Raw genomic sequence first — 25,463 nt, forward strand, 5'->3', positions numbered from 1 at the left:
GGGAAAGTACAGGATATAGAATATCATAGAGAATAAATGTTCCTTGACTTTTACTGGCCTTTTCATGAGTCATCTACACATCTCTAAGATGTGATCTGTACACTTTCACTACAGGCTATTGCTATTAAATAATCCCAGCTATTCAGTTTTTTTTTTTTAGGTGTTTTTAGTATATAGGAGTATATAATAAAATATATTGAGAGAAAAAAAAAAACATTTTTCTAGACCTGATAAAACACTACATTAATATGGTCAACCAAGCGGACATAGCCTGCAAGATGAAAATGAAGCATGACGCTTTGTGGGAAAACTTGCTATGCTCATGTTCCGATAGATGTCCAAGCAGGCCCTGTCAGTAGCATTACATTTACTATGGCTGAACCAACAAATGATAAAAAGTTTGAATCACTTCACATGAGTATATCAAGCAAAAGTCCCACCTCCTTAAGAAAGGGGACCAACAACTGGTATGATGTGAAACTGTTAACTGCTGAAATTAATAACTAAAAAAAAAAAAACACACACACACACACACACACACACACACACACACACACACACACACACACACACACACACACACACAAAACACCTGGATTTAAAAAATAGGAACTTGTGTTTTACGCCCAAGCAACAATATTGGAAAAAAAATATAACAGGAGAGGGCGAAAGAAAAAGGACAGACTGGACTCAAAATGAACAGAACAAATCTATACATGTATCTACACATATGTATACAGAGGACTGGAGAAGTCTTCAGAATCAGTCCTGGTAGTCATGAGCAACAAGGGGTAGGGTGTGGCATTCATATCCTTTCCAATATCAGCCCCACAGCAGGACCCTATTTGTCACTGTTCGAATAAAACTCTGCCCAGCGGCTCTCGAAAAAGCGCCTCATGGAATGCCCGGCCTTGCCCACCTCTGATGAATCCTCATTAAAGAGCTCACAATTGTTGAAGACCAGTTGGGCATCTGCAGCAAACTCCTCACAACTACAATACCTGCAGCACAAGACAAATGTGTTTATTAAGCAGGTGCTCATAGCAAAAATAATACATTCCTAACAGACACTAAGCATCAGGACAGGTAATCAGCACATATATCATGGTATAATATACAACATCAGTAAGATACATATTACAACACAGATCTGATCAGTTTGAGTGCAGCACCAAGAAAGGTTTAAAAAAATAAAAAATAAAAAAATAACAGCATTAGAGCACTCAAAGATACAATTCAAAATCTTTAAAGTTTTTTCAATTCTAATCTAATGGACATTGTTAAGCGCACATACAAAACACTCTTACCCTCCTTGTAAAAGCCTTTCACGCATTGTTAGAAAGTCCATAGGGTTTTTAATAATCCGTCGGTATCCAGGCACAAGTCGGGGGTTGACCGGCTCCAGGAAGGGCCAGGCATCTGCATGGGCCTCCATCTCCATTAGAATGATCCTGAAAAATCACAGAAACCTTTATCACCAAGTGGTTTAAAGAATTCAGATTAAATTGGAGAAATTCAATTGCCAATATTAGTTAATGGATATTCTCTATCCATATGCAAATGTTCTGATATCAGTCTTAAAGACACAGTAAGAAAAACAGCCAGTTTAATTCCAGGGAAAGTAGTGTAGTGTAACAGTGTAATGCATGACACTTTAAATTCTCATAATCACATTACAGTTGCTGACTTAAGAATTGCACTGCTTGCATTATTTATATCTAATAAAGTATCACGTGATATTACAAAGTTACAAAAATTTCTCTACATATTAATTCTCCATGTCTGACCTTATCCATTTTTAATCATAAAGAGCTCTGCAAGCTTTTTGAACTTAATCTACTGGCTAGTTTCTGCGTTTTCAAACAGCATTAGGCATTTATATACTTTATCGAGCATAACTGGCTATGTCTTACTCAGAAAGAAGGCAGAGAAAGGGACATGCCTTTTAAATGTTTCCTGCGGTTGTCTACAGTTTGAGAGAAGTAATTAATTATTTTTTAAATATTACTTTGAGTAACTACCCCAAAACTCAAATTCTAAGAAAAAAAATGTTAGAAAATGCTCATGTGAAAAAGAGGTACAACTGTTCTCACTATAGAAAAATGGACCAGAAAATGTAGAATAGGGGCCTTTTAAAATGTAAGAGCTCAAACACACTCGCAGTATGTGAGGTCAGGCTGGTTCCTTGTAGCCATGCGTCTGCGTTTAGCGAGTGATTGACTTGTCCCACTAGAGGGAGTTTGGACATCTTTCTGTCGGGTACTCATGCTCCGCTTATGCCCATCCTCATCATCAGAACTTTCCGCTCCATAAGCAAAGCGTCGTTTTCGTGCCTTTGACCTCTGCCTCGCTGATCGCTGTGGCCGCGAACCTTCACCAATTCCCTGAAAAGCCACATGTGCAAATACGCAAATTGCATGAATAAAAATACTACAAGTGCACCAAGCCCAAATAAATAAATAAAATAAAAAGAATTGAAGCAAAGACACTGTGAAACATAGCGTTATTTAGAAAAGGGTTTGAGTTTCATGCCAGTCAGCCTGACCTTAGAAATGCAGGTGGGACAGAACCAGTCTCCATCCGGCACCTCAGTAACCTTTGGCCTCAGGCAGAACATGTGCCATCCGCGATCACAGCCGTCACACAGCAGCAGACACTCATCATTATCACCTTTCCGACACATCTGGCATGTCTGTAGACACACACAGCCCTCAGTACACAATACACTCAGAACCTCACAAAAAAACTCAAAAATAATTCAGCACCATATAAAAACAGTTTACTAGTCTGAGACACTGTTTGGGACTCTGAGATAATTGCTTGGTCAAAATAAAGTTCAAGCACTTTTGAAAATTTTAAATGTAATAACCAAAGGGAAAAAAACTTGATTTTATTGTCTACTTCATTTGCATATTCAGGTGTTATAAATCTGAATCACATCAAAATAATAAATAATAATAATAAAAAATAATAAATTTGAGACTTGTTTTGATTAATCATTTCTTCAAGAATCATGTTTCAGTGGAATTACTAGGTCAGAGATTTATACCTCTTGACTATGAACCCAAAAATGCTAAATCTAACCAAAACACAAAAAGGTTTTGACTCAGCTGGACTCCTCCCATGTCCCACATAGTTAAAGAAAGTAGTGCTTGGTTAATGAGTAAACTGCTGCCAACAGATTACTGAAAGTAATCCCCCCAGGACAATGTGTTCTCACCACTTTGACAATGGATTTCTCCCAGGCAATTGCCCTCTCCAGCTGCAGTAGACACAGGGCGAGCTGAGATGCACTACGGCAGCGGTCCAGGGCTTGCCTCCATGTCCTCAGCCGAGGCGTGATCTCACTCTCCAGGCTACAAGCGCACACACACACACATTAATTAATTTATAGAAGAACTTGCAAGCATCACCACTTGACATATACACAGGTCTAAACTCCTCAGTAACAATACATTTGGGAACTCAAGTTGTCTAAAAATTGCAGGTGGTGGTTGGCATTATTGCCAAAGTTGTAGTTTTGTTCAGTTTTGCAGCTTTTGCAAAGAAAAAAGCCCATATCTAAATAGCTTTCTAGCTAACGTTCTTGCAAATCAACTTACTCACTTATAACTATTTTGAAAATCGACGTGTCCTCAAATGTTTAACGAGCAGTGGTTCAAATAAAAACTCCCAAAATACGTGGAGCTTTATGCATGAATTTGACTGACCTGACTGCATCCACTGGCATCTCCTCTCCGCCGGGTGGAGGTGTAAGTGGGGCCAAGCGCACCACCTCAGACAGGTTCCACAGTGGATCCTTGAGGTAGCGGCGCTCAATGTTCCTTTCCAGGTTGGTCAGCCGCAGAACAGCTAAGTCCAGTGGATTGGAGGGCACACGTAGCAGGTCTGACCATTCCTTCTTGATTTTCACTATCCAGTCGTCCCTAGGGTCTACCTCATGCTCATAATACTGCAGATCGTCTCGAGTGGAGTCTGGCTCTGGCGGGGTGTACATCTATCCCAAGGAAGAAGAGAAGGAAAAAGGAAAAAGGAGATAAAGAATAATTTATATGACTCCTAGCTAAAAGCATGGATGCACAATGTTACCAATAAAATGTGCAAATTACTTATAAAAGAAATTAATTACTAATGACCAACCACACTACTTTAAGTAGACTGACCAAACACAGGTGCACTTTGTATGTTTGGAACACTTACTGTAGTGCTTAACTGACTTTTTGGTGTACCACTCTCAGCTTAGTCTAAATATCAACATGGTAGTGGCATGTTCAGGAGTGTATCAGGCACAGGAGTGCTTCTGGGGTTTTTAAACACTGTATACTTATATGGCACTTAAGACTATTGCCCATCGTTTTCCCTTCACAGTTTATGATAGCCATGCTTTAGCTCTTCATCAGTGGTTATTTTCTGACCACAGGAGCACTCTTGACTGGATGTTTTTGGTTGGTGAAATATTCTCAACTCAACAGTGACCATAAGGTGTGTAAAAAAACTCAGTAACACTGCTGTGTCTGATAGACTTGATCTAATGCAACACATACTAACATGCCACTACCGTTTCTGACGTAAGAATGGTCCACCACCTAAATAATATCTGGTGGTCCTGTAGTGCTGCCTTTGTATCAATGTATATGGTAGAGGTTGGCTTACAAATTATGCAGCAACAAATACGTTTCAGTCAGTAACTATATTTACAAAGCACACCAGTGTGGTATCCAAGCACAGTTCTGTGCAAAAGTCAGTGACCACCCTTCCATAATTTCATCTCAAAACAGCCATTAAGTATAAAATACTCATTTTTCCAAGAGACATTTGAGAAAATTAAATCCAACAACTCATCTGCATAGAGAAGGACAAAAACAAAGGAAAATAAGTAAAAAAAAAAAAAACAGCAGTTTCCAAAATCTGGGCCCAAAAAAGGCAAAAAGAACAGGGACTTCAAACAACCACTCAAGACTTGGTAGGTCTGTCCTTTTACTGTGAGAAGACAATTCAACACTATGGGTCTAAAAGGATGTGAAGCTGTCAAGCTGTTGTTACTGAGAAAAGGAAAGAGACAAAAGAAAATTTCCAAACCAAACAAAGAAACTGCTAGCGCTCTCAAAACAATGAACTAGAAACCAGACTTCAACACTACTGAACGCGTTTGGGATTACTCGGTTTATGAGAAGCAGAAAATGCAAAAGCAACTTTTAGGACTGAACTTTGGAGGAGTGGAAAAATATCCTTGCAGAATTCTTTGAAAAACTAAAAGCAAGTCTCCTGAAAAGAAAATAATTCTGTTTCAACTAGTTATTGAGGCTTCTGTGTAATTTTCTGTTAAACATGCTTTCTGCTTTTTTATGGCTCTGGAAAATAAATAACTTGTACTTAGCGGCAGTTTTGACTAGAAATTGAATGGTGGTCTCAATGTAAATATACCTAATATACAAACATGGCAAGCATATTTTTATGTATCGTTACAGGTGCCCCCTTATTGAAGCCGTAATATTTAAGACTGCAAAAGGAACAGAGAGGACCCCTGAATAAAATAAATAATCCTAAAAAGAATGGCGCCAAAGGTGCAACTGGTGGAGTTCTGAGTGGTTTGTTTTTAAGTTAGAAAAAGATGAAGAGGAATGGGTTAGGAGGGGAGCAAGTCTGTACTACAGGAGTTGAACACCGGGTTAAAGAAAGAGGAAATGTGTTTCCTGTATAAGCACCTTATGGGAGGTTAGAACCGAGACTCAACCAGCATGGCAGTTTGAATGTTCTATTTAAAAGAAAGTTTGCCACTACCAGTCAATTTTCCCCAATACAATCCTGATGCATTCATAAAAATTCTATGATGTCCAAGCAATTATCACATAATCTTGGTGATTCTCTGGTAGAATTGCTGAGCAACTTCAAGTTTGGTAAAGGAGCTTATCTGTCATGATGGTTAGAGCCTCGCATGAACCCCTCCTGCCCAGACTGCCATGTTGCCATACCTGAAATCCTGCAGCTGATGATTCGGCGGCACTCTCAGTGTCGCTCAGTCCACTTGGGGTAGCCATCTTTGAATATAAAGTGTGGACATTATGATGCAATGGCTATGCTTAAAGGACCCCCAGCCTGTACATGCAGCCAGACTGCTTGCACAGAGCTCCCCCTGTTGTTCATTCAGCTTAGAATTGGCCATGAATGATTCAATGCATTAAGACCACAACAGGCCCATTTTATATTTATTTTATATAACAGAAATCAATCAAATGGGGAGGGGAAATTATAAATAAAAATAAATAAATCAAAGCATGTACTACAGTGGAAAAAACAAATCACTGACAGAGATGTTTTTATTAAAGGGGTCTGGGGAAAATGTCCTCGCATGTACTAGCAATTTGCAGTAAGGCTTGCACAGTCCAGCTTATTATTCATTGAGTGAAACAAAGTAAGCAACAGCGTGAACAAAAATGGAGCCCATGTTAATATTTAATATAAGTTTGATGAGCAAAGGTCTCATCAAACTCTCTTTAAATTCAATCCTGTTCTATCTCACCTTGAGCTGCAGATCAGCACCCAGCACCCTTTGCTCCAGGTCCTCCACCCACTGTAGAACACTGATGTCAATCTGCATTGCCAGCTCCTGTGCCACCCATGGCTTCTGTGTTGCCTCCAGCAAGCCTCCATCCTCCTTCTGCTGGAATATGGGGTCTGACAGAGGCAGAAACAGGAGGGGAAAAAAATAGTGTGAGAATATGGTAAACAAAAAACAAACTATTAAAAACAGGGTCATTTACTTGTATGTAACTTTAACATCACAAAATTCAAAAGTTTAGTACTTCCACTTTGATATGAAAATTGGGTGACCAATGCAGATTTTGAGGAGCTAAAAATTCTGCTAACCGATTAGATTTGCAACAGAAGATGGATGAATAATTAAACAAAACAAACTGAAATTAAACAGCAACTAATCAATATTTGCCAATACTGTTGGCCAGCTAACATATCAGTCAGGTCCTACTCGATACATAACCTAGTGCTTGGCTTTTTAGGGATGACTCACCAGTCAGTGGCCGTGTACAGAACTCCACCAAGAACTCCATATGCTTGGTGAGGTGTTTGTGGAGAACCTTCTCTCTGATACCGCGGGGATGGAGAGCGCTCAAAATGGCCGTCAGCTCCTCAGGCTCTCTGATCCACCACCAGCCTTTCACCATCGCTAGAGAAGGTAAGAGAATGTGTTAACGCCTAGAATTCATGTTCTGGAAGATCATCAATTGCAGCATGATGGTAGTTTAATTAGCAAGAAAATGGGACAAGACAACACACTTCCTATTAAGCACTATTTATTTAGCCATCTACTCATCTGGATGATACAAGCCAAGCCACATTTGCACATTGTGTAACTGACTTTTCCTGAATCCTGTCTCATGGGTCAAAGGTATGCAGGTTATAGATCTATTATCTATGCATCATCTGATTAGTACAAAACACCAATCTCACACACAATTTTTCCAGTGCAAAGTCTGTCATTGACAAATAAATAAAAACAGACTGACCAAGTGGAATGGGCTTGACCACAAGCTGAGTGAAGTACTTCTGTTCCATCTCCTGGAAGAGAGAGGATGGTGGCCTGCCCCTGCGCTTCGCTGCCCCAGACCGAGAGTGCCCCCGGCCAGCACCACTGCCCCTCCTGCGCCTCCTCCCAGGCCTGGGAGCTGGAGTGGAGCACACCTGAGGAGGCGGAATCACAGCCTGCAACAACACCAAGTTCACAGTAAACAATATGAAATAATTACAACATACAAGACATACAAATAATTGCATTATTTCTGGACATCTGGTTTCTGTCTGGTTACCATTTACAATACGGCTCAAGGTCTTTCGGCGTAACATCAAGAGAAGGAGAACAGAAGGAATCTCTAATCAAAACAAGCTATGTCAAGTTCATAAGACATTCTTTTAGAATAAACTAAGTGTACTTACAATTGACAGAGCCATTAGCTGCATCAGAAACACGTTTTAATAAACTTCAATAAGCATTTGTTTTACCTTAATCAGAATGAAACCTAACTTGCCTGTTTCATGTATTTCAATTATAAATTCCATTATTACTGTTAGGTAGACCTTTTGGAACTGACCTGTAGGAGTGGTCCAAAGAGGGGTGCGGCACTCAGGGGAAGAGGTGCAGTAATCAGGGGAATGGGTGTGTCTTTAGTGGGAGACACAGAGGTAGATAAGGGTGCACATGGCTGGGACAGAGATGCCTCGTCACATGGCTCCTTGGGCAACAGGTTGAACCACTGCCCTCTCTTCTCTGCCAGCTCTTTCATACCATCCTCTGGTTGGCTGCCATCCTCGCCCTGCCCAGCCCCAGATGGTAAGACTGATGTGTCAGCTGTCATGGAGCCCTGGGACTGGCTGAGCCACGTCTGGAAGGCTGACTGGGTCAGATCCTGCACTGTGGCATCAGGCCGTATCCCAATTACTGAATCTTCACCACCTGATCTGCTGCTGCGCCGGCGCCTGCGGTTCTTAGCAGCACGTAGATGGAGCTCTACTTCTGGTTTAATTTTGCGGGGTCGGCCGCGCCCTCGGGGGCTGCTCATTAGGGAAGCCTCACCTGGAAGAGGGTCCACCTCTGGGGAGAGACTAGAAGAAGAGGGAGGTAATGGATGGGAAAGAGGGGAAGATGGGAGGGGGATTTTGGTCACGTTGGGCACAGGAGATACAGGCGGCTCCTCTTTGACCTCCGTCTTCACAGGGGAGACAAATTCTTTCTTTACTGCTGTTACTGGCACATCCTTCACCAGAACATCATCTGATGCTGCAAAGAAAATAGGAGAGAATGAGTCCAAACAAACATGTCACTTACTCATGAAGACATTTATACACTGAAAATGCCAACACTGAGAAATGTATTTTCCTGCATAAGATCTCTTGCAAATATCACTGTTTGCACGTTTAGGGTAGTTGTACAAGCAAAATACACATAGTACATAGCGATTAGTGATTGCCGTTCCCTGGTATAAGCAGTACTAGCACCAAGATGATTTTTAAATTTGAATACAAAAATGAGATGCTGTTCAATTTATCTGTATCAATGAGTATGTCACTATATAAATGGGGTGCATACACCATAAACAAATGTCATAGGTTTTAAAAAGACAAATCCGCTGATAATATGTTTGAGTTATGAGGGGAAAACAAGCAACAAACTACAAAAGTAATAAGCACACAAAAAGAAAAAGCAAACAAACAAACAAACAAACAAACAAGAAACACACTATATATTTGCCAATATAAATACCAAAACTGATTATGCTGTCTCAGGATACAGATTTGAACATATCGCTAAGATTTTGATAAGGCCAAAAGGAGAACACCAAACAGCACTGCCCCAGGACAGCAGAGCCATTTTTTGTAATGGTCAACACATCAACAGTAATTAATGTGTGTCACACGCACACACTTATTTTATTTAACTTTATGAATAGTGGAACATGTTGCATATTGTGATGTAGATTTCTGTTTATACTGCCCAGACTTCTGGTCCACGCAGCCCCACCATGTGGTGTCCCTCTGTTCAAGAACATTTATGGTATCAGCCAAGATCAACAGTCTGTCTGCTTTTAAAGATCATTATCTTCCAAATTTTGCTCTCAATGACTCCTACCTAAGGGCTTGCTTCAGCCACTCATAAAAACACCCAAGTTAAGAGTGACTAGAATATTAGAAACAGGAGACTCACCCAAGATCTCTTCCGGCCCTTCAACCAGCAAACCGCCAATATGAGGCAACAGCCAGTATCTGCGCCGGTAACGATCCTGCCCCAGAGACATTGCCCGCATGCAATGCGATGACTGCAACAGCTTCTTACGGAAAAACACCTGGCGCTGCAAAACAGGATTATTACATGGAATCTCAATCATGCTTCTTTCTTTAATTGAAGTCTTTAATTTAAATAAGCCATTAATTTTATTGAGAATCCAGTACGTATTTTTGTTCTGTTTCAGCTGAACATCTGTAGCCAGACAATCAAGAGCTCCTCCCATTGCTGATGGCTGGGTTATGGTATGTTATTCTCAAAGAATGAGTTGAAGACACACCCTAGTCCAAACCGTTTTATTTCTTGCAAATGGAAATGAAAGTATTTGTGTGGAAGTCTTACCTTGGTTAGCTTATCAATCTGTCGCTCCAGTTCAGGAATACTTGCACTGTTTGGACTTTCAGCCTGTAAGGAATTATAAAATAGTCTTAATCACAAACATTGTACTACTGCACCAGATTCTTTACTGCTTGTGGGAAATTACAAGGAGAGCAATTAGGCTGAAACCTGGCAGTGCACTTATAACACTTATAATCACCACATCCAGTGATGACAGTGACTGCATAAACTCCCATTTAAGTTTGCATCGGTGTAGGTTTTGATAAAATGACACAAACGAGTAATTAAATATTCTGGAACGGGTATCCATATTGTGGTCCACAGTAGACTGTGGAGACACCTGATTAACTTTTTAGTCTACCAGCTGACATTTAATTAGAAAAAAAAAAAATTATCACTTGTATTTTGTTCTATTTCAGCATGCTGGCTCAAAACATCTAAACATACCTGGATAACAAATCCTTCCCTTTGTGTTCACTACAAAAATACCCCTTAACCTTACAATGCATAAGGAGAATCAGAAACTAAGGCTAAAAAGTCTAAGAAACATCATCCTATACCTCGCTGAGTTTTGGCTCTTCTTTGGGCCGGCGTCGGCTGCCCCTTTCCAGCAGGCTATTCTCCTCCAGACTCTCCTCTTCAGCCACTCCAACACGGGCACTGCGCCTCCGCTCCTCAAAACATAGCTCCTCTTCAGAGCGGCCTGTCTTCCGCGCTAAAGCAGCCTTCAGTCTGACACACAGAAACATTCAAGTGTGTATTGGAGCAGACATGTTGAGATTTGACTCTCAGGAGAAAAACTCATCTGACAAGCAGCTTTGATTAATGTCTTACTTGCGCAGCTTGCCCTCAATAATCCACTTGTTCTTCCTGTAGGTAGTCATGTTCTCCAGTGTGTTGTCAATCTCCCTGAACATTCAAAACAAGGCAATTAATTACAAATATCGCCCAATTAATTCTAGTGAAGCAACTGTTCTGCCTTTCTAACTGTATCAGTCATTACTTTTCTACCGTAATTTTTGCTGCAACTATTAATACTAAATGGTTGAAACTAGGGTTACATGATATGGACAAAATACCATATAGTGATTACATAGCTACATATTATTGCAATATACCATACAACATAATGAAAAGCACTGGTGAGCCCTTTACATGACATGGTTAGAGACTGTCCTGCAGCATTTTTAACAAAAATTACTTTGATTTGTTGGATCATGTGAGTGCCTTAATTCATCAAAACACCCATATCCAAAACATCTGAAGTTGGTACTTTACATAACAATTTTAAAACATAATAATACTGATCTCTTAGAGGGTTATTTGCATACTACAGTTTTGTGGAAATATATATAAAATACTGTAAAAAAAAATAACTGTGACAAACTAAATATTACACATCACTAGTGCTAACAAACCTGCCAGCCTAAAGCCTGTGAACAGGAAATATAATTACCTGATGACTATGTTGCTAGCGTTAAGCTCCTCCACAAGAAAGGCCAGGATAGCAGCTTTGACATCAGGGCACAGAGTCTGGAAGCTTTTAGTGCGGAGGATGTTGCACACCTCCAGCTCAAAGCCACGAGATTCCAGAAAGATCCGGAGCACCTCAGAAACCGTGCTGTGGCTCAACTCCAGATCCACCAGCTTTTCACCCAGGATTTTTACCGACTAGAAAACAAGAGAGGAAGGGAGGGGAAAAGAGGGCGGAAGCCAGAATAACATACATTATCAAAATAGCCATTAACCATAGCAACATAAAGCACTATCAAATACCTACTATGAGAGGCAAAAAGTAACTATCAAAATGAAAAAAGTGAAACTTCCAGCTCATTTTAGCAGTGTGTTCCCAAAAGATCACTAAGCCTACAAGATTCACACAGTAAATTTCACCTGGAATGCCCCTTTTTACTGTTGATGTATAAACAAACTCCCTCCATTGCACTCAGTACACAATCATCTCTTACTAAGAGTAATCTACTCAAGTCTATATGTTGACAAAATTGAAAGCTTGTCTCCAAAATCTACTTCAGGTTTCTGTTAGTGTAATCCAACTGATATTTACCAAGACAAATCTAGGATAGATTACTCATAATTCACAAAAAAAAGCTGCATTGCCTTAACAGTTCATGAGTAATATAAGATTAGTACTTTTTGTTTCTGCATACACCAATTACAATAAAGTATGTTGCAGTGATAAAAAGATAAGGACACCTCACACTAACAAGCTCATTCACGTAAGAAAAGTTTTTATATTCCGTGCCTGAATCTAATAGAAGAAACCAAAAATGCATCACCCTTCGATACACTCCACAAACAATGTTATGGAAAACATCAGACTCACCTGGTAGTATGATGGCAGTCCGGGATCAATCAATGCAGCCTCCACCAGTTTTACTAACAGATCCAGGACTTCAGTCTGGCTATTGTCAATGCCCAAAAGACCCTCCTGCAGGGTGGCCAGGCTGGGGATGTCCTTAGGCACTTGGAGACCCAACACCTTGCCATAGCTATGCAGAAACTCCACGACTGTGATACAGTGGGAAAAGGCCACACCTGACAGCACGAGTCCAGGGATACAAGACAACTCTGGTAGAGGCTTTAGAAACAAGAGAACAGAAAATAGTGATCTGAAAGCACAATTCAAATAAATACATGACAAATCTTGTAACAAATTACTCTCATCCCCAATATTTTAAGATATTTTTTCAATGTGCAATAAGCATCACAATGTTTTGAGGTTTCTTAGGCTTGATAACAATGCATTGGTAGGGTGAACTTCATGAATCTTGAATTCATGATCTCCTGGTAACAGGACTAAACCTCAGACAGCCATGCCACGTAGAAGCTTCTCCTTAGAGCTGGGCGATATGGCCAAAAATGTTATCACGATAAACAAAATTCATATCGTTCGATATCGATACATACCGCGATAAATGTTAAATCATTATTCCTTTCAAGTTTGAAGGCTGATTTTTGCTCCTGGGTGGTTAATTGCTGTTTTAAACTATCCTTTATAGTCGGAACACGACAAACACTCGCCAAACAGTGGAACATTTCACAAATCTGTCATGGGAGAGTGGGAGAAAGTGTCTGGTGAGCTGTTTTTACCAGCTGGAAAAGCATGGCTATTTTGTAAGAGTCATAATTTAAGAAAGAAAACTTTTTTTTTTTATTTTTAGCTCGTGACGAGTGCTCGGCTACCCCGTTACAAATGACATTGTAGTAGTTTAAGTGGTGAACCGCAAAATGTCTAACACCAGACAAACAGAGTCCTCTTGTTAGGTACGTTTAAACAGAAAGCAGTGCTTTTGTTTTGTGTTTGATCCACAGTATCATCAATTCTCCGTGTTGTGGAGTGACGGAGCGCTGCTTCAAGTTAGCCAGCTGCTAAAAGCAGCTAGCCCGGAAAGACAGCGCTCTCCCGCTCTCCAATGCTGCACAGTTTCCCCAGTTTAAATCAGGGCTGTAATTTACATGAGCCCACTTCTTTCTTTCACTTTTGTTGCTTGGGAATGCACTAATACTTAAATATGACTGTTCGAGCGCTGTAACAGCGCTTTAGTTGCGAGGATTGTGATTTAACGCTGCTAAAGCTGGTTAGGATGTTAGGAAAGAGGTGAGTTCCCTGTAGGACAGTATAGTTACACCACTGACCTCGTCACTCACACTCGGTCACAGAAGAACAGATCGCCGGTCGCTCCACTCAAACAGAGAGAGAATGTATAACTCCGTGTTTCAGCCGTTGCTTAAGACTCATCTTACTCGTGGCCCCCTCCCTCTCTAATCATGTAGAAAAACTCGGAGGTGCGCCCTCTCCTGGCCACAGCAGAGTAGTGTTGCTTTCCTTGCAGTAGAAAACGCCACCAAGGCTTTCGCTGAACGTGGAAGTGTGAGAATGGTGTATTATATCGAACATTTATCGAAAATGTCTATCGCTCTATCAAGGAAAAGTTATATCGCAATAATCGTCATTGTTTTATCGCCCAGCCCTACTTCTCCTAAACAACTTTTTAATTAAACATGCAGTTGGTCAGGTCTTTAAGTGCTGACAAAACTCAGAAAAGCTTATGGCTGCATATCTTAACCTATACCTATATTAATTTGTCACATTGTCCACCCTACTCTGAAACATGGTGTTGTAGCTCAACTATAGCTCATGGAAATTTGCATACAGAATAACGTTGTAAATGCTCTCTTATGCAACAGTGGTTCTTTTTACAGTCCCATACCCCTTCAGACATTAAAACCCCCAACTGCATAGCCCCGCTCACTCCTTATGCATACACGTGCACATATTACCATGATGCATATTTAAAATGGTCTTACAAAATCAGGTCACCCTGAAAAGACCAAACATGTTTATGATGTGATGACATTTTACACCAGATATACTGGATAAATTCTGTTATTCACAAGTGCACAGTGGTCTATATGAGGGCACATTATGCACACATGAGAAAGTCTGTGGCTGTAAAAAGAGCACCAACAAAAATGTTCACTAATGTGCATCAAATCACATTCAGCATAGTAACAGCATCCGTTTAGTACTGACAGCTCAAAAATCAGCTCTAGGAACACACACACAGCATCTGCAAACTAACACCTCACTAGATCCACGAGGCAAACCATGTCTGTGAAAGTGAAACTGAAACTAAAACTAAATCGAGTACACAATTAACAAGGAGTATATGGGTCTTAACAACAGTTAGTAAATGATTCTTTCTTCACCTCAACAACAGCACAGATAAAAGTTAGCTTCTGCAGAGGCCACTGTATGCATAAGAAACTGAAAACCTAATAACAGCAAAATACCTATTAGAGCACAAGTGTGTCACATGCTGAATGTTATAAATATTGTAAGCACTCATCACTCACGCATATATGCCAGAGCCGCTATCTAAAAAAAGTCGACACTGGCTTTAGATTAAACTTAAATGTTCAAAATTCAGCTTGTAGCAGTCTCAGTGAGATTCTCTTGTTCAGCAGCCGGTGATCGAATTGTTGTGTCTGTATCGAGAAAGGACCTGTGTAATTGCCTGGCTGGCTAAATGAATGAAATGAAGAAGTGTGAAGTGTAAACGTCAACAGTTTACCAGTTTTAGAACAAAACTTCAACCTGGTAAATAGGTTGCACAGTAACCTATTTAAACACAGTGTTCTGACATCTTAGTATACTCACAATACACACTGTGACAAGCTAACATATTTCAGGTCGTCCACTTACTGTGTGGTCAGTGAGGCACATGTCCTCAGCGGGTTTCTTCAGCTCCTCTAGGATCAACTGCTGCCTCTTCCTCTCCTCCAACCGTTTTTGCGCCTGTGCCCGCCTCTCTGCTTGCCTCTTAGCTGCCAGCACAGCCTGTGCTTGGGCCTCCATTTCAGCCTGAGCCTTAGCAAGAGCCTTGGCTTTACAGCGGGCCCTCGCTGCCCTCTTCACAGGGCTGGCCTTCTCCAGGTCCTCCTCTACAGGCGCTGGGGCTGGAGCTTTCCTCCTGCGGCCACGCTTCTTTGGTTCTGAAGCTGGCTGGGGCATCTCTGTGTCTGGAAACTGGCCCTGAGCTTGCTCCTCTGACATGGGCTCTTTGGCATTCTCCAGCTATTCATATATATTAGCGCAGGATTAGATATTGGATATTGGATTTAAATGCCTTATAGAATGAGGCTCAAGAGATGATTTTAACTGTCTACAATTTTAAAATCTACGCATCACATCAGAGTGTAATTTTATTTTTGCTACTTTTTAAATAATTTCTGGACCGCATTACCTTAGCTTTTAGTTTTTCCTGTTTCATCTTTTTGATCTTGGCTTCTTCCCTCCTCTTCAGTCTTGCCTAAGTAAAAAAATTGCAATTTCAGTTACACAGGGACACATCTGTTGGATAAAATATGGGGTCAACTTGAAATCTCTCTTAAACACACCAAGCAAAATCAGAAACAGAAATATTCCACAAATAGGACTTTAGGGCAGACATTGAACATGTGAGACTACCATTTATAGAGCAGTAGAACCTAACCTTTTTCTTCATTTTCTTCTTTATCTTAATTAGTTTCTCTTTCTCCTCTTCTGTCAGCTCCTCTGTCAAATGAAGAGAAAATATAGACATCTGCTCTTGGACTGTAATACATTTCCATCTTAGAATATATACATTTTCAGTTTTAACCTAAGTGTTCTCCTGTGTTCTCTATTTACACACACCTTCAGATGTCTTTACATCCACCCTAAAAGCATTTATACTTACCCTTTGCCTCCAGTCTCTTCAACAGCCTGGCATCTATTTTGCTTAGGAGGTCTATCATTTTGGCCTTTGGAGGTCTGCCCGGTCGCCTAGCAGGTGTCCCTTTGGGCCGACGGCCTCGAGATCGAGGCCTGCCTTCTTTGTCGGGATTTGGGGGGCGACCTCGTCTGCCAGTTATTGACATAATCATTGAGGGAACCTCCTCGTTGGCCAGAAGGAACCATTTCTTTCCCTGCAATTGTGAACATAATATTGTGGCATATCAATTTCACAAATAAAAAACGTCAGAGAAATGAATAAAAAGGTATTTTAAAACTTTGTAACAAGTCATAAGATCTCAAGTAGTCATTTAGACAAAACGTTTTCAATAATTATATTATTTGCATATTCCTTTTAAATGCTCAACAATGACATGGTAAAGTAATTTTTGTTGTCTAGGTTAGAATGCTTGCCTGCACTGGTTCACCAAAGCAAAAAGTAGCCAGTTAATCACATATCATCATCCAGTATCTACACATGTAAGCCATTTACATACTTATGAGAGTTATAAGCAAGGATCACTGTGTCAAACTATGCTTACATTTACCTTAAAGAAACTGAAAACTCTGTATGTAGCCCTAGTAAGGGCGTTTTCACATGTTTAAATGGCATAAATGGCCCTAAAAACAAACTGAACCCAAACTACCTCAAGAGGTCATTTTTCCAATTGTGCACAATGCACTTTGGCCAATTTGGCCAATAGGAGAGCAGCAGGTGTGTCTGGTAGTTCCTCTCACTACCCAAAAGGTTAGTTTTATCAGAGAACACTGCCCCCTTCATAAGCACTGCACACACTGTGAATGGAGTGAAAGGGGTCCAAGTTCCAACAGAGTTGTGGTCTGAACAAGAAGGGGTCTTAGACCTCAACAATGCAAAAAAAAGACCAGAAAGAAAACTGAAAACACCCTGACACTGAAGTAGCTATGTTCACTAAACAGAATGCAAATTCTCAAACCAGAAAAACCACATCAAGAAACGCAATGAATCACACACAGGAACATGTCCCTTAGCAAACCTCTCACATTTCTTCCACACCTAATAAAATGTACTGTGAGGCCGGTTACAGTGACCTGCCAGCCTAACCTTGTATTACACAACAACAATAATAATAACAATAATAATAATAAACAATAACGATAATAAAAATAATAATAATAATAATTAATAACAACAATAATAGATGTTTTCAGTGCACAGACCTCAGGTGTGTCTCGTTCCTCATAGAAGTCCCCCACTGGGATGCGGGGGCTAAAACTGAAGTGCTCCCTTGTCACTCCATTCAAATTATTCTGGTGTTTCTTCAGATACTAAAATGCAAAAAAAGGTGTCAAAATCTAGATTTAAAAAAATGATAAGCAAAGGCAATAAAACAAAATAACAACCATAATATCAGACAGATAGGAAGGTAAGGCAACAATATCTCAGCACTGATTATTCTGAAGAGTCTAGAGTCTTTTGGTTGATTATCAGTTTGGACAAAATGAAAACAAAAAATTAATTGGAATTTCCACAGTGGAGCTATGACTGTATGACTGGTTCATATCTATGAAAAGGGAATATAGGAGCGATGGCTCACCTTAATGACCTCAGGGAACTGTTTCATTCTCCTCCCACAGGGGCTGTAGTACCACGTCTCCCCTTTCATTCGGTCTTCAAGTGTACGCACACGAATCTCTCGCCTCCAGCTTAAGTGTTCAAAAAGAATTGGCATAAATTATAACTTTGCCTAAACAAATAAAAGAGCAGCAAGTTGAAGAAATTGAAAAGGAAAACAACTTTTTGGATAAGAGCAATTTCTGAAAGGGGTATGGATTTTTTAAGTGATTAGAGAACTGACCAACAGTTTGCTTTTACACTACTTACCCATGAAGAAGAGGGAAGTTCACTTGCTCTTCAGTAGCTATTCTTCGTCTTGGGGTTTCTCCTGGGGCAAGAAAAACAGGAGAATTTAGCAGGTGAAACTCAACCATCAGGACCATGTCTGCACAATAATAAGGTAGACAGTACATGTGTGACACACACCTGCTGTGGAGCTGTTGTCTTCATCACCTTCATTAGTCTTTGCTTCCACAGCAGCTTCATTTTTGGGTGGTTTGAGAGACTGCCCTGTCATTTCTTTTATTTTGAGTTTCCTGAACTTCTTAGGTTTAAGAACAGAGACTTCATTATTATTGGGCAAGTTGGGGTCATCGATGATGCTTCCTGACACTGCAAGCAGAAGAGGAGGTGCTCCATCAGAAAGTGGACCATCAGAGACAAGTGCCAGTTCTGTTGCCTCTTTGGAGGTTTTCCTCTTCTTTGTTTCAGATGGTGACTTCTCTTCATTTGTTTTCTTCCATTCCACATTTTCCTCTTTTGGAACTTTAGGTGTTGACCTTCGTCTCTTTTTCTTAGCATCTGGTGAACCTGACAAACATGAAATGTGCTTAAAATGATTAGAACAACAACAAAGTAAAAGCCAACAATTAGTAATAGTATTTTGTCCTACTAGTTTCTTCACCTTCTATTTCAACAATAGAGCACAAAAATGATGCCTTACTTTGATCAGGAGGAGCCGAAGCCTTTGGTGTCTTTGGTTTGCGAGGCTTCTTCACTGCCATGGCACATGGGGCTGCTGACAGCGGAAGATTAGTGCCTCCACCCAAGTCTATTACATCACTACCTCCTTGTACTCTAGTGTCTGACAGTGCAGGAATGATGTGGTTAACACTGCCAACTAATTCTGGAGCATCATGTCCTTTCTCTTTAGCTTCTGCCTCATTGGCTATTGGGAAAAAAAAGGAAAAAAAGGAGAATGAGAAGACTTTGGAATTCTGATTTTTTTTTCTTCCAAGCATTTTTTTTCAAAGATTAAAAGATTTCTGTCTTTTGATGCAATAAAATTTGTCCTTTGGCGGCATTTTCCTAAAGAAGCAGTTAGGGCATTCAAAAGCTGGAAAGTTTTAACTAGTGTCAGCAAACTATGTTTGTGAATGGGCTCATGCACTAACAGTCAATGAAATACTGAAACTGTGATACATATTAAAAACACTGGTTTAGCACTAGCAGTGGTATCTGTTCAACATTGTTAAAGAACAACAAATGTATTGGAAAACATTTCAAACAAGCATGTTAACGACCAGTAATACATGCATTCAAGAATCATGTAAAGGACATCAGGTCTTTTGACAGCAAGTCCTAAACCACAATGTAAAATCTTCTGAAAAATAATTTACAATTACAAAAGAATTTACAATTACTAATAGAATGAATGGGTGTAGCCCTACATTTATTTCCCGAATAAAGCTTTAAAAACCTCACCTTTAGAAGAGTGAATGGAAAATTCATATACAGACAGCTGAGAGGTATCATTCTGTGAAGTGTCATTTAAGGAGTAATCTATCTGCAAATTACGCTGGAGTGAGGTATCATCACTGGAGCTCCCGGTGGCCATTGTCTCATCTTCACAAGAGGTGTCTTCTCTATGGCTTCCTTCAGGCAACCAGTCCTTGGACTCTTCAGTGGTCGCTCCATCTGTAAACATGGAGGAACCTTCAGCCTGGGAAGCGTTGTTGAGGGAAACGTCATAACTATCCTCCATGGATCCAATGTCCTCTGTTCTAGATGCATCGGTGTAGGTTGACTCATCCAAAGATGGGTAATTCATAGATGTCTCGGTGTCTAAGGTATCATTCAGAGTGTTAACTCCTGCTTGATCTCCTGGAGTGGCTTGGTCTTTGCTGGTGCCAGGATCCTTTTCAACTAAAGGTACATTGCCCCTCTCCAGCTCTTTCGAACCTGGGGTGTTCAAGGATGTTTCATAGCTTTTATCAAGAGATACAGATTGGTGATCTGTGTGACATTCCTGTTTGGATACTGAACCTGTCAGAATAGCTTTATCACATGGATGACTAACATTGGGTTCACTGCTGGTTTTTTGAGCAATATATTGTTTGCCAAAGGCCTGCTGTTCTGCTTTAAGAGAAATCATATGTCCTAGGCTCTGAGGAGATGAGGAGACGACCTTTGTGTTGGCATCCCCAAGAGGTGTTACGCTTCCTGCAGAAGAAACTGATGCCTTAGGAGCAGTGGATCCAGGAGGAGGTGATGGGGAAGCCTGAGGTGTAGCACTTACAGCAGGGGGAGGTGCCGAAAACTTCTGAGGAGATGAACCCATCTGAGAAATGACAGAAGCAGATGGAGGAGTAGAGATAACAGAAAGAGTTGTAGTATCTACAGGGAGAGAATAATTCTCAACAGTTGAATGAGCCAAGGAAGCAGCAGTAGGTGTAGAGCTTGGGGTTATCAGAGGAGACATCAGGGCCCTTTGGGGAGGGGCTAGCACAGAGGAAGGAGTGGATATTACTGGATGAGGTGTATCTTGACATGTAAGTGGCTGAGGAACCTGTGGACCCATAGACCCTGTGCACTTTACTGGAGGTGTAACAGCCACAGGCTGACTGCAAGATATAACTGGAGGTGGTGTAGACACAGCAGGAGAAGGTACTTTGGAGCTTTGGCCCATCTGAGGTGTAGAAGATTTTGAAGCAGAAGTTGAAAGTGCTGCTGGCACAGCAACAGACGCTAAAGGTACAGAGACGGCACCATGTCTTAGGCCTTGAACCATTAATGGAGGAGTGGTGAGCAATTGAGGAGGTACAGCCATACATGATGAGGTGTTCACTCCAGGTTTCGGTACAACTGAAGCATGTGTAGAAACTCCTTGAGGAGATTCTAAAACTGCTGTGGAATATGAGGACTGTGTAGTAGTGGGCCCCGAGACTGTTTGAGGAAGTGCAGTTGACATCTGACATGATGGAGAAGCCACTGGAGGACTCAACTCCTTGAGCATGGTTCCCATGTCACGGTGCTGTTTTGCAGGCTCAGCATCCACGACTGCCTGCTGCATTTGTGATATGTAGTCATTAGCGGGCACTAAGGGAGTTACTGGAGGCTTCACAGGGAAACCCTCACTGACAGACAGCCGCTGGGGGACAGACGCCATTTGAATGCCATTGTAACCTTGATCAACTTCTTTGTAGGACTCATTCATATGCACTGGAGACCACAAGAAAACAAAGAGATCAGTTGAAAAAAATTTAAATCAGTTTTCAACACTATTATACCTGTTCTCACAAAAACTGTTAAATGTTTGTTTTATATAAACACTCACATGTATAAATTACTTAAAAAGGCAGTCGAAAGTGTGACTGCCTGCTGAGATTTTTGAGAAAGAAAAACAACATACTGGGAAAAAAAAAACAAAAACTATAATAAACTCAACATATCCACTGCATATAATTTGCCCGTGTTCAGTAAATGACAAATACTCACCTTGAATTCCAGTGGAATGAGCCACACTGCCTCTACCAGGACTCTCCTTTCTTTGAGGTGAACCACTGTCAGACTTGGAAGAGGGGGACATTCTTGGTACTTGCATTGGCAGGGGGCTACTGGTACCCCCATGGCTGATGTGAGGGTGCTGTGGACTTCCCCGTGGTGGGGTAAAGTTCTGTGTGGTAGGCATCATTGGAGTTGGGGGTTGTGACTGGGCTTGGGTTTGAGGCTGCTGAGAAGACAGAGGCGCATGCTGAGCTTGGTGTTGATAAAAGGGCATCCCATTAGGCACCATGCTATAATGCTGCTGCTGCTGCTGCTGTTGTTGTTGTTGTTGTGGATGCTGAGGTTGGTGGTGCTGTGGGTGGTGATGAAGCGCTGTTGCAGATTGATGCTGAATGGGTGGAGGCTGCTGGTGATGTGATGTTTGTGGGATGCCAGTGTGCACCTGGTTTGGGTAACCACCATACATGCCATGAGAACTGTATCCCATTGACAGTGACGATCCCTCTTGCTGTTGGCCAGGATTTCCTCGGCCCCAGTATTGCGCCCCTGCTACTGGGGGTTGCCGAGAACCCCCCATGCTCCCGTTGACTTGGTACTGTCCATGTCCCTGAAAGTGGTGCTGAGGCTGCTGCTGTTGCATCACTCCTTGTGAGCCTGGTTTCTGGTGCATTCCGTGACCAGAGCCAGAACTGGTGCCAGAACTCAGAGCAGGATTATACGGAGACTGGCCCCACAAGTAGTCATAGCCCATGCTGCCCTGCCGGTGGTGATTGCTCATATGAGGGTAAGAGGAAGAAGGAGGGTGAGGTCCAGATTGGCTGGCCCCGTCTGCAGTAGTGATGCCATTCACATTCATGTCGCCGTTCAGATCTGCACGAGTCAAATAAAAAAAAACATCTTTCACATACCCCATAAATCTCAAATGACACATTGGTTAGACATCTGATTTAAAGTTACAGAGTGTACGGACTGTGTATTAGAACTAATATAAAATAACAGTGCAAATAGATGCTCACTTTTCCCTTGCTGGGGGAAGCTCATGGAGGACCCGTTAGTAAAAAGAGACTCCCCTGAGGAATGCTTCAGTCCTGAGTTAGTCGGCACAGGGTGAGGCCCATAATTAAAATGGTTATTTGTTTCCATCTACAAAGAAGAAATTATAAACATCACAGAAATCTGGAATTAAAATTCATATAAAAAATTTAATGCCTACAATAACCAGGCTGGATAAAATTACCAGTAACTTAAAAAAAAAGTTCCAGATGACATCTCATGTCTTAAACATAAACAAAATCCCTTTTCCTTTCAAAACTGTCTCCCAGTTGCCTGCAAACTGAAACTATGGTGAAAGCTCTTCAGATTAGAAAGACTGCCTATTTCTCCTCATATCGATACTTAATTCCTTATTATTCTATTACGTTTTCCGTAGTCTGAATAACAACAATAAATCACCTTTCCTGTTAGCCATAACGTGATTGTACAGTTTGTTGTAAAAACAGCAGTTACATTCAATTACTGCATGCAAATGAATACTGAGTGTGATGACATGCTGTGGCCGACATCACAAACATTGCACTGCTCAACTCTCCCTAAAATGTCGCAGATAAGCGGACGAGATGCTCGAGCTTTCGTGTTGATACTCACTGAGATGCTGTTTCACGCTGCCGACCATTTAAACAGGCACTGATGTGCGTGCAAAATAGTTACACCAGGTACAAATTAACCGATTTAAGCAGAATCGGGTCTATCGACTCAAATAATGTGACTGGCCAGCTAAAATGCAACACAAATAACGTGAAATGGTATAGCTAATGTTACACATCTTTAGCCATTATGCTAGCGTAAACATTTCATTCGGTGCTAAAATCCAGAACAGGAGATAATCACAATGAAAACACTCCACAATTGAAACAAATCTAAACGGTTATCACGGCTATTCTAAAGAGGATGGTTTATCAACTGCATCATAATTAGTCCGAAAGACACGAAAATAGCTAATACAGAAGCTAGTCGCGACACGTGACCATGCGCTCTGAATGAACCAACTCGCTAATGTTAGCTCCGTAACAACCTTGCTAGATGGTTAGCAAGCTAGCTAACTTCTCACATCCTTATGTTGCTACCAGCCTTGTTCAGCCGTGCTCTTCAAAACAATGGTTTGCTACCTAATAAAGTCTCTGGCAATACTGTACACAGACGATCAACAGAACAGCTTACTGCATATTTGTTTTAGCAATTTATTAGATTTACCTACCACTATCCATTCATTGCGAAGTTATCCCCATAAAAGAAATGGAAAGCGTTGGGCTGCTACTTACATAGCCACATTTAATCGCAAACAAACACCCCAAACACAAAACAAAAAGGAGTTTGCCGCTAGCTAACGTTAGGTTTCCAGCTCTAGCTAGTGTTTATAAACGTTCCGTTCAAAACGAACAGATAAGTAGAGTAACTTTAGGTTGTCAGTGCCGGTGCTTTCCTCATACACTGCGAACAGACTTAAAATATTTTTTTGTAACTTTCATTTAGCTCGGAAGATCTCGAGGGTAGATTAGCGGGTTAATGCCGTTTTAATAACGTCATTCGAATTGGGCCTGTACACCACTGCCTGGTATGATAATGTTTCAGACACTCGGAAATTTCTTCAGCTGCTCGAAAAAAACGGAGTTGAAATATGTGCACGGGTAATTCTGTTCATGAATACACGTATGAATATATATCTAAAAGGATAACGACCGGGCTTCTTCGCGAACGACGTCAACTCCAAGGTTATTTAAATAATTAAAGAAGTTAAAACCTAGCTAGCTACAGATACACAGCTAACGTTTGTGTACAGCCGACGGTCAAATATGTAGGCACACCGAAAATTCAGAGTTCACCGACTGAATCACAACATGTAAAATAAAATCTTAAGGAGTCAGCCATTACATCCGTTTGCCACGCTGATTATTTTAGACGCTTGTCTTTTGTTGATTAACTCACATTCTTTGTCGTGGCAGCTACGGTGAAGAAAATTGTTAAGACCGCATCACCCACACACACTCAAAAGTTTTCAATAAAGGATAGTAAAAAAGCTCTAACCTTACTGTCTTCGGATGAAAAAAACAACTTTGCCTTTGGGCCCCAGGATGACGACTTAAATGAATGAAAACGGTGTAGACGATGTAAATAATAAACAGGTATTCGCTAACCTTTAGGTTTCAAATTAGCAAACATGGCTGGTATGTTTGAGCGCAGCCATGATCACAGACGAGAGAAAGAGATCGAGCCGAAGGAGGAAGTGAATGGTGCATTACACACTACGGGGTGTCCACACAACCCAAGGTCTTAGTGCCCACCGTCCCTAGGCGAGTCTGTAAAATGTTACTAGCCTGTGAAAACTTTTGTTTTCAATGTAAATACTTTACGATTTATTCACGTACTCCGTTTACATGGATTAATAATGTAAATATGGCAGTCAATTTAGCGAGGTATTTTAATCATATGACAATGTCCTATTAATTAGGTGTATCATATCATAATGAGCAGACACGGACAATCAAATGCGCTGTCTTTGTAAAATAAATGCAGCCTAACTTGTGTGGTAAACGCAAATTCCCTGGTTCTAACACAATCAAGCCTACTTATCAGGGACTGACGAGTTTTACATTTGACTTGTTGCCATTAAAACTGATATAAATTAAAATCATTTATCTACACGAACTGCTTAAACATGATGTTAATAAAAGCGG

The 25,463-nt window shown here is 40.9% G+C and overlaps 1 protein-coding gene across 4 annotated transcripts; it reads right to left on the minus strand.

Annotated features, from left to right (window-relative positions):
- Positions 1–543: 543 nt before the first annotated feature.
- Positions 544–24,988, minus strand: baz2a (bromodomain adjacent to zinc finger domain, 2A). Of its 4 annotated transcripts, XM_036591070.1 has the most exons (30): positions 24,814–24,988; positions 22,749–22,875; positions 21,724–22,602; positions 19,711–21,447; positions 18,950–19,174; positions 18,433–18,816; positions 18,274–18,334; positions 17,987–18,095; positions 17,610–17,717; positions 16,375–16,603; positions 16,150–16,211; positions 15,901–15,966; positions 15,360–15,731; positions 12,477–12,731; positions 11,589–11,803; positions 10,967–11,041; positions 10,693–10,864; positions 10,136–10,198; positions 9,716–9,860; positions 8,106–8,791; positions 7,524–7,719; positions 7,028–7,183; positions 6,521–6,675; positions 5,973–6,038; positions 3,711–3,997; positions 3,221–3,356; positions 2,546–2,692; positions 2,158–2,384; positions 1,308–1,451; positions 842–1,001 (listed from the first exon to the last, which is right to left on the minus strand). In XM_036591070.1, exons 2-30 carry the CDS (start codon positions 22,873–22,875, stop codon positions 842–844), a joined length of 7,644 nt encoding a protein of 2,547 aa, XP_036446963.1. In that variant the 5' UTR covers positions 24,814–24,988. The 4 variants fall into 4 exon arrangements, with proteins under 4 accessions (XP_036446964.1, XP_036446963.1, XP_036446967.1 ...); XM_036591071.1 differs by lacking the exon at positions 24,814–24,988 and having other exon boundaries at positions 544–1,001; XM_036591074.1 differs by lacking the exon at positions 22,749–22,875.
- Positions 24,989–25,463: the final 475 nt, after the last annotated feature.

This window comes from Colossoma macropomum, unplaced genomic scaffold, assembly GCF_904425465.1.
Source record: "Colossoma macropomum unplaced genomic scaffold, Colossoma_macropomum, whole genome shotgun sequence".
Lineage (NCBI taxonomy): Eukaryota > Metazoa > Chordata > Actinopteri > Characiformes > Serrasalmidae > Colossoma > Colossoma macropomum.

Bases quoted from the DNA above. Each gene is read 5' to 3' on its own strand.
- baz2a (XM_036591071.1), bottom strand. From the start codon at position 22,875: ATGGAAACAAATAACCATTTTAATTATGGGCCTCACCCTGTGCCGACT. The intron at 11,804-12,476 runs GTGAGTCTGATG...CTTGTTTTCTAG, and splicing joins GACTGCCATCATACTACCAG to TCGGTAAAAATCCTGGGTGA. The intron at 7,184-7,523 runs GTCAGTCTGTTT...TACCTTCTCTAG, and splicing joins GGTCAAGCCCATTCCACTTG to CGATGGTGAAAGGCTGGTGG.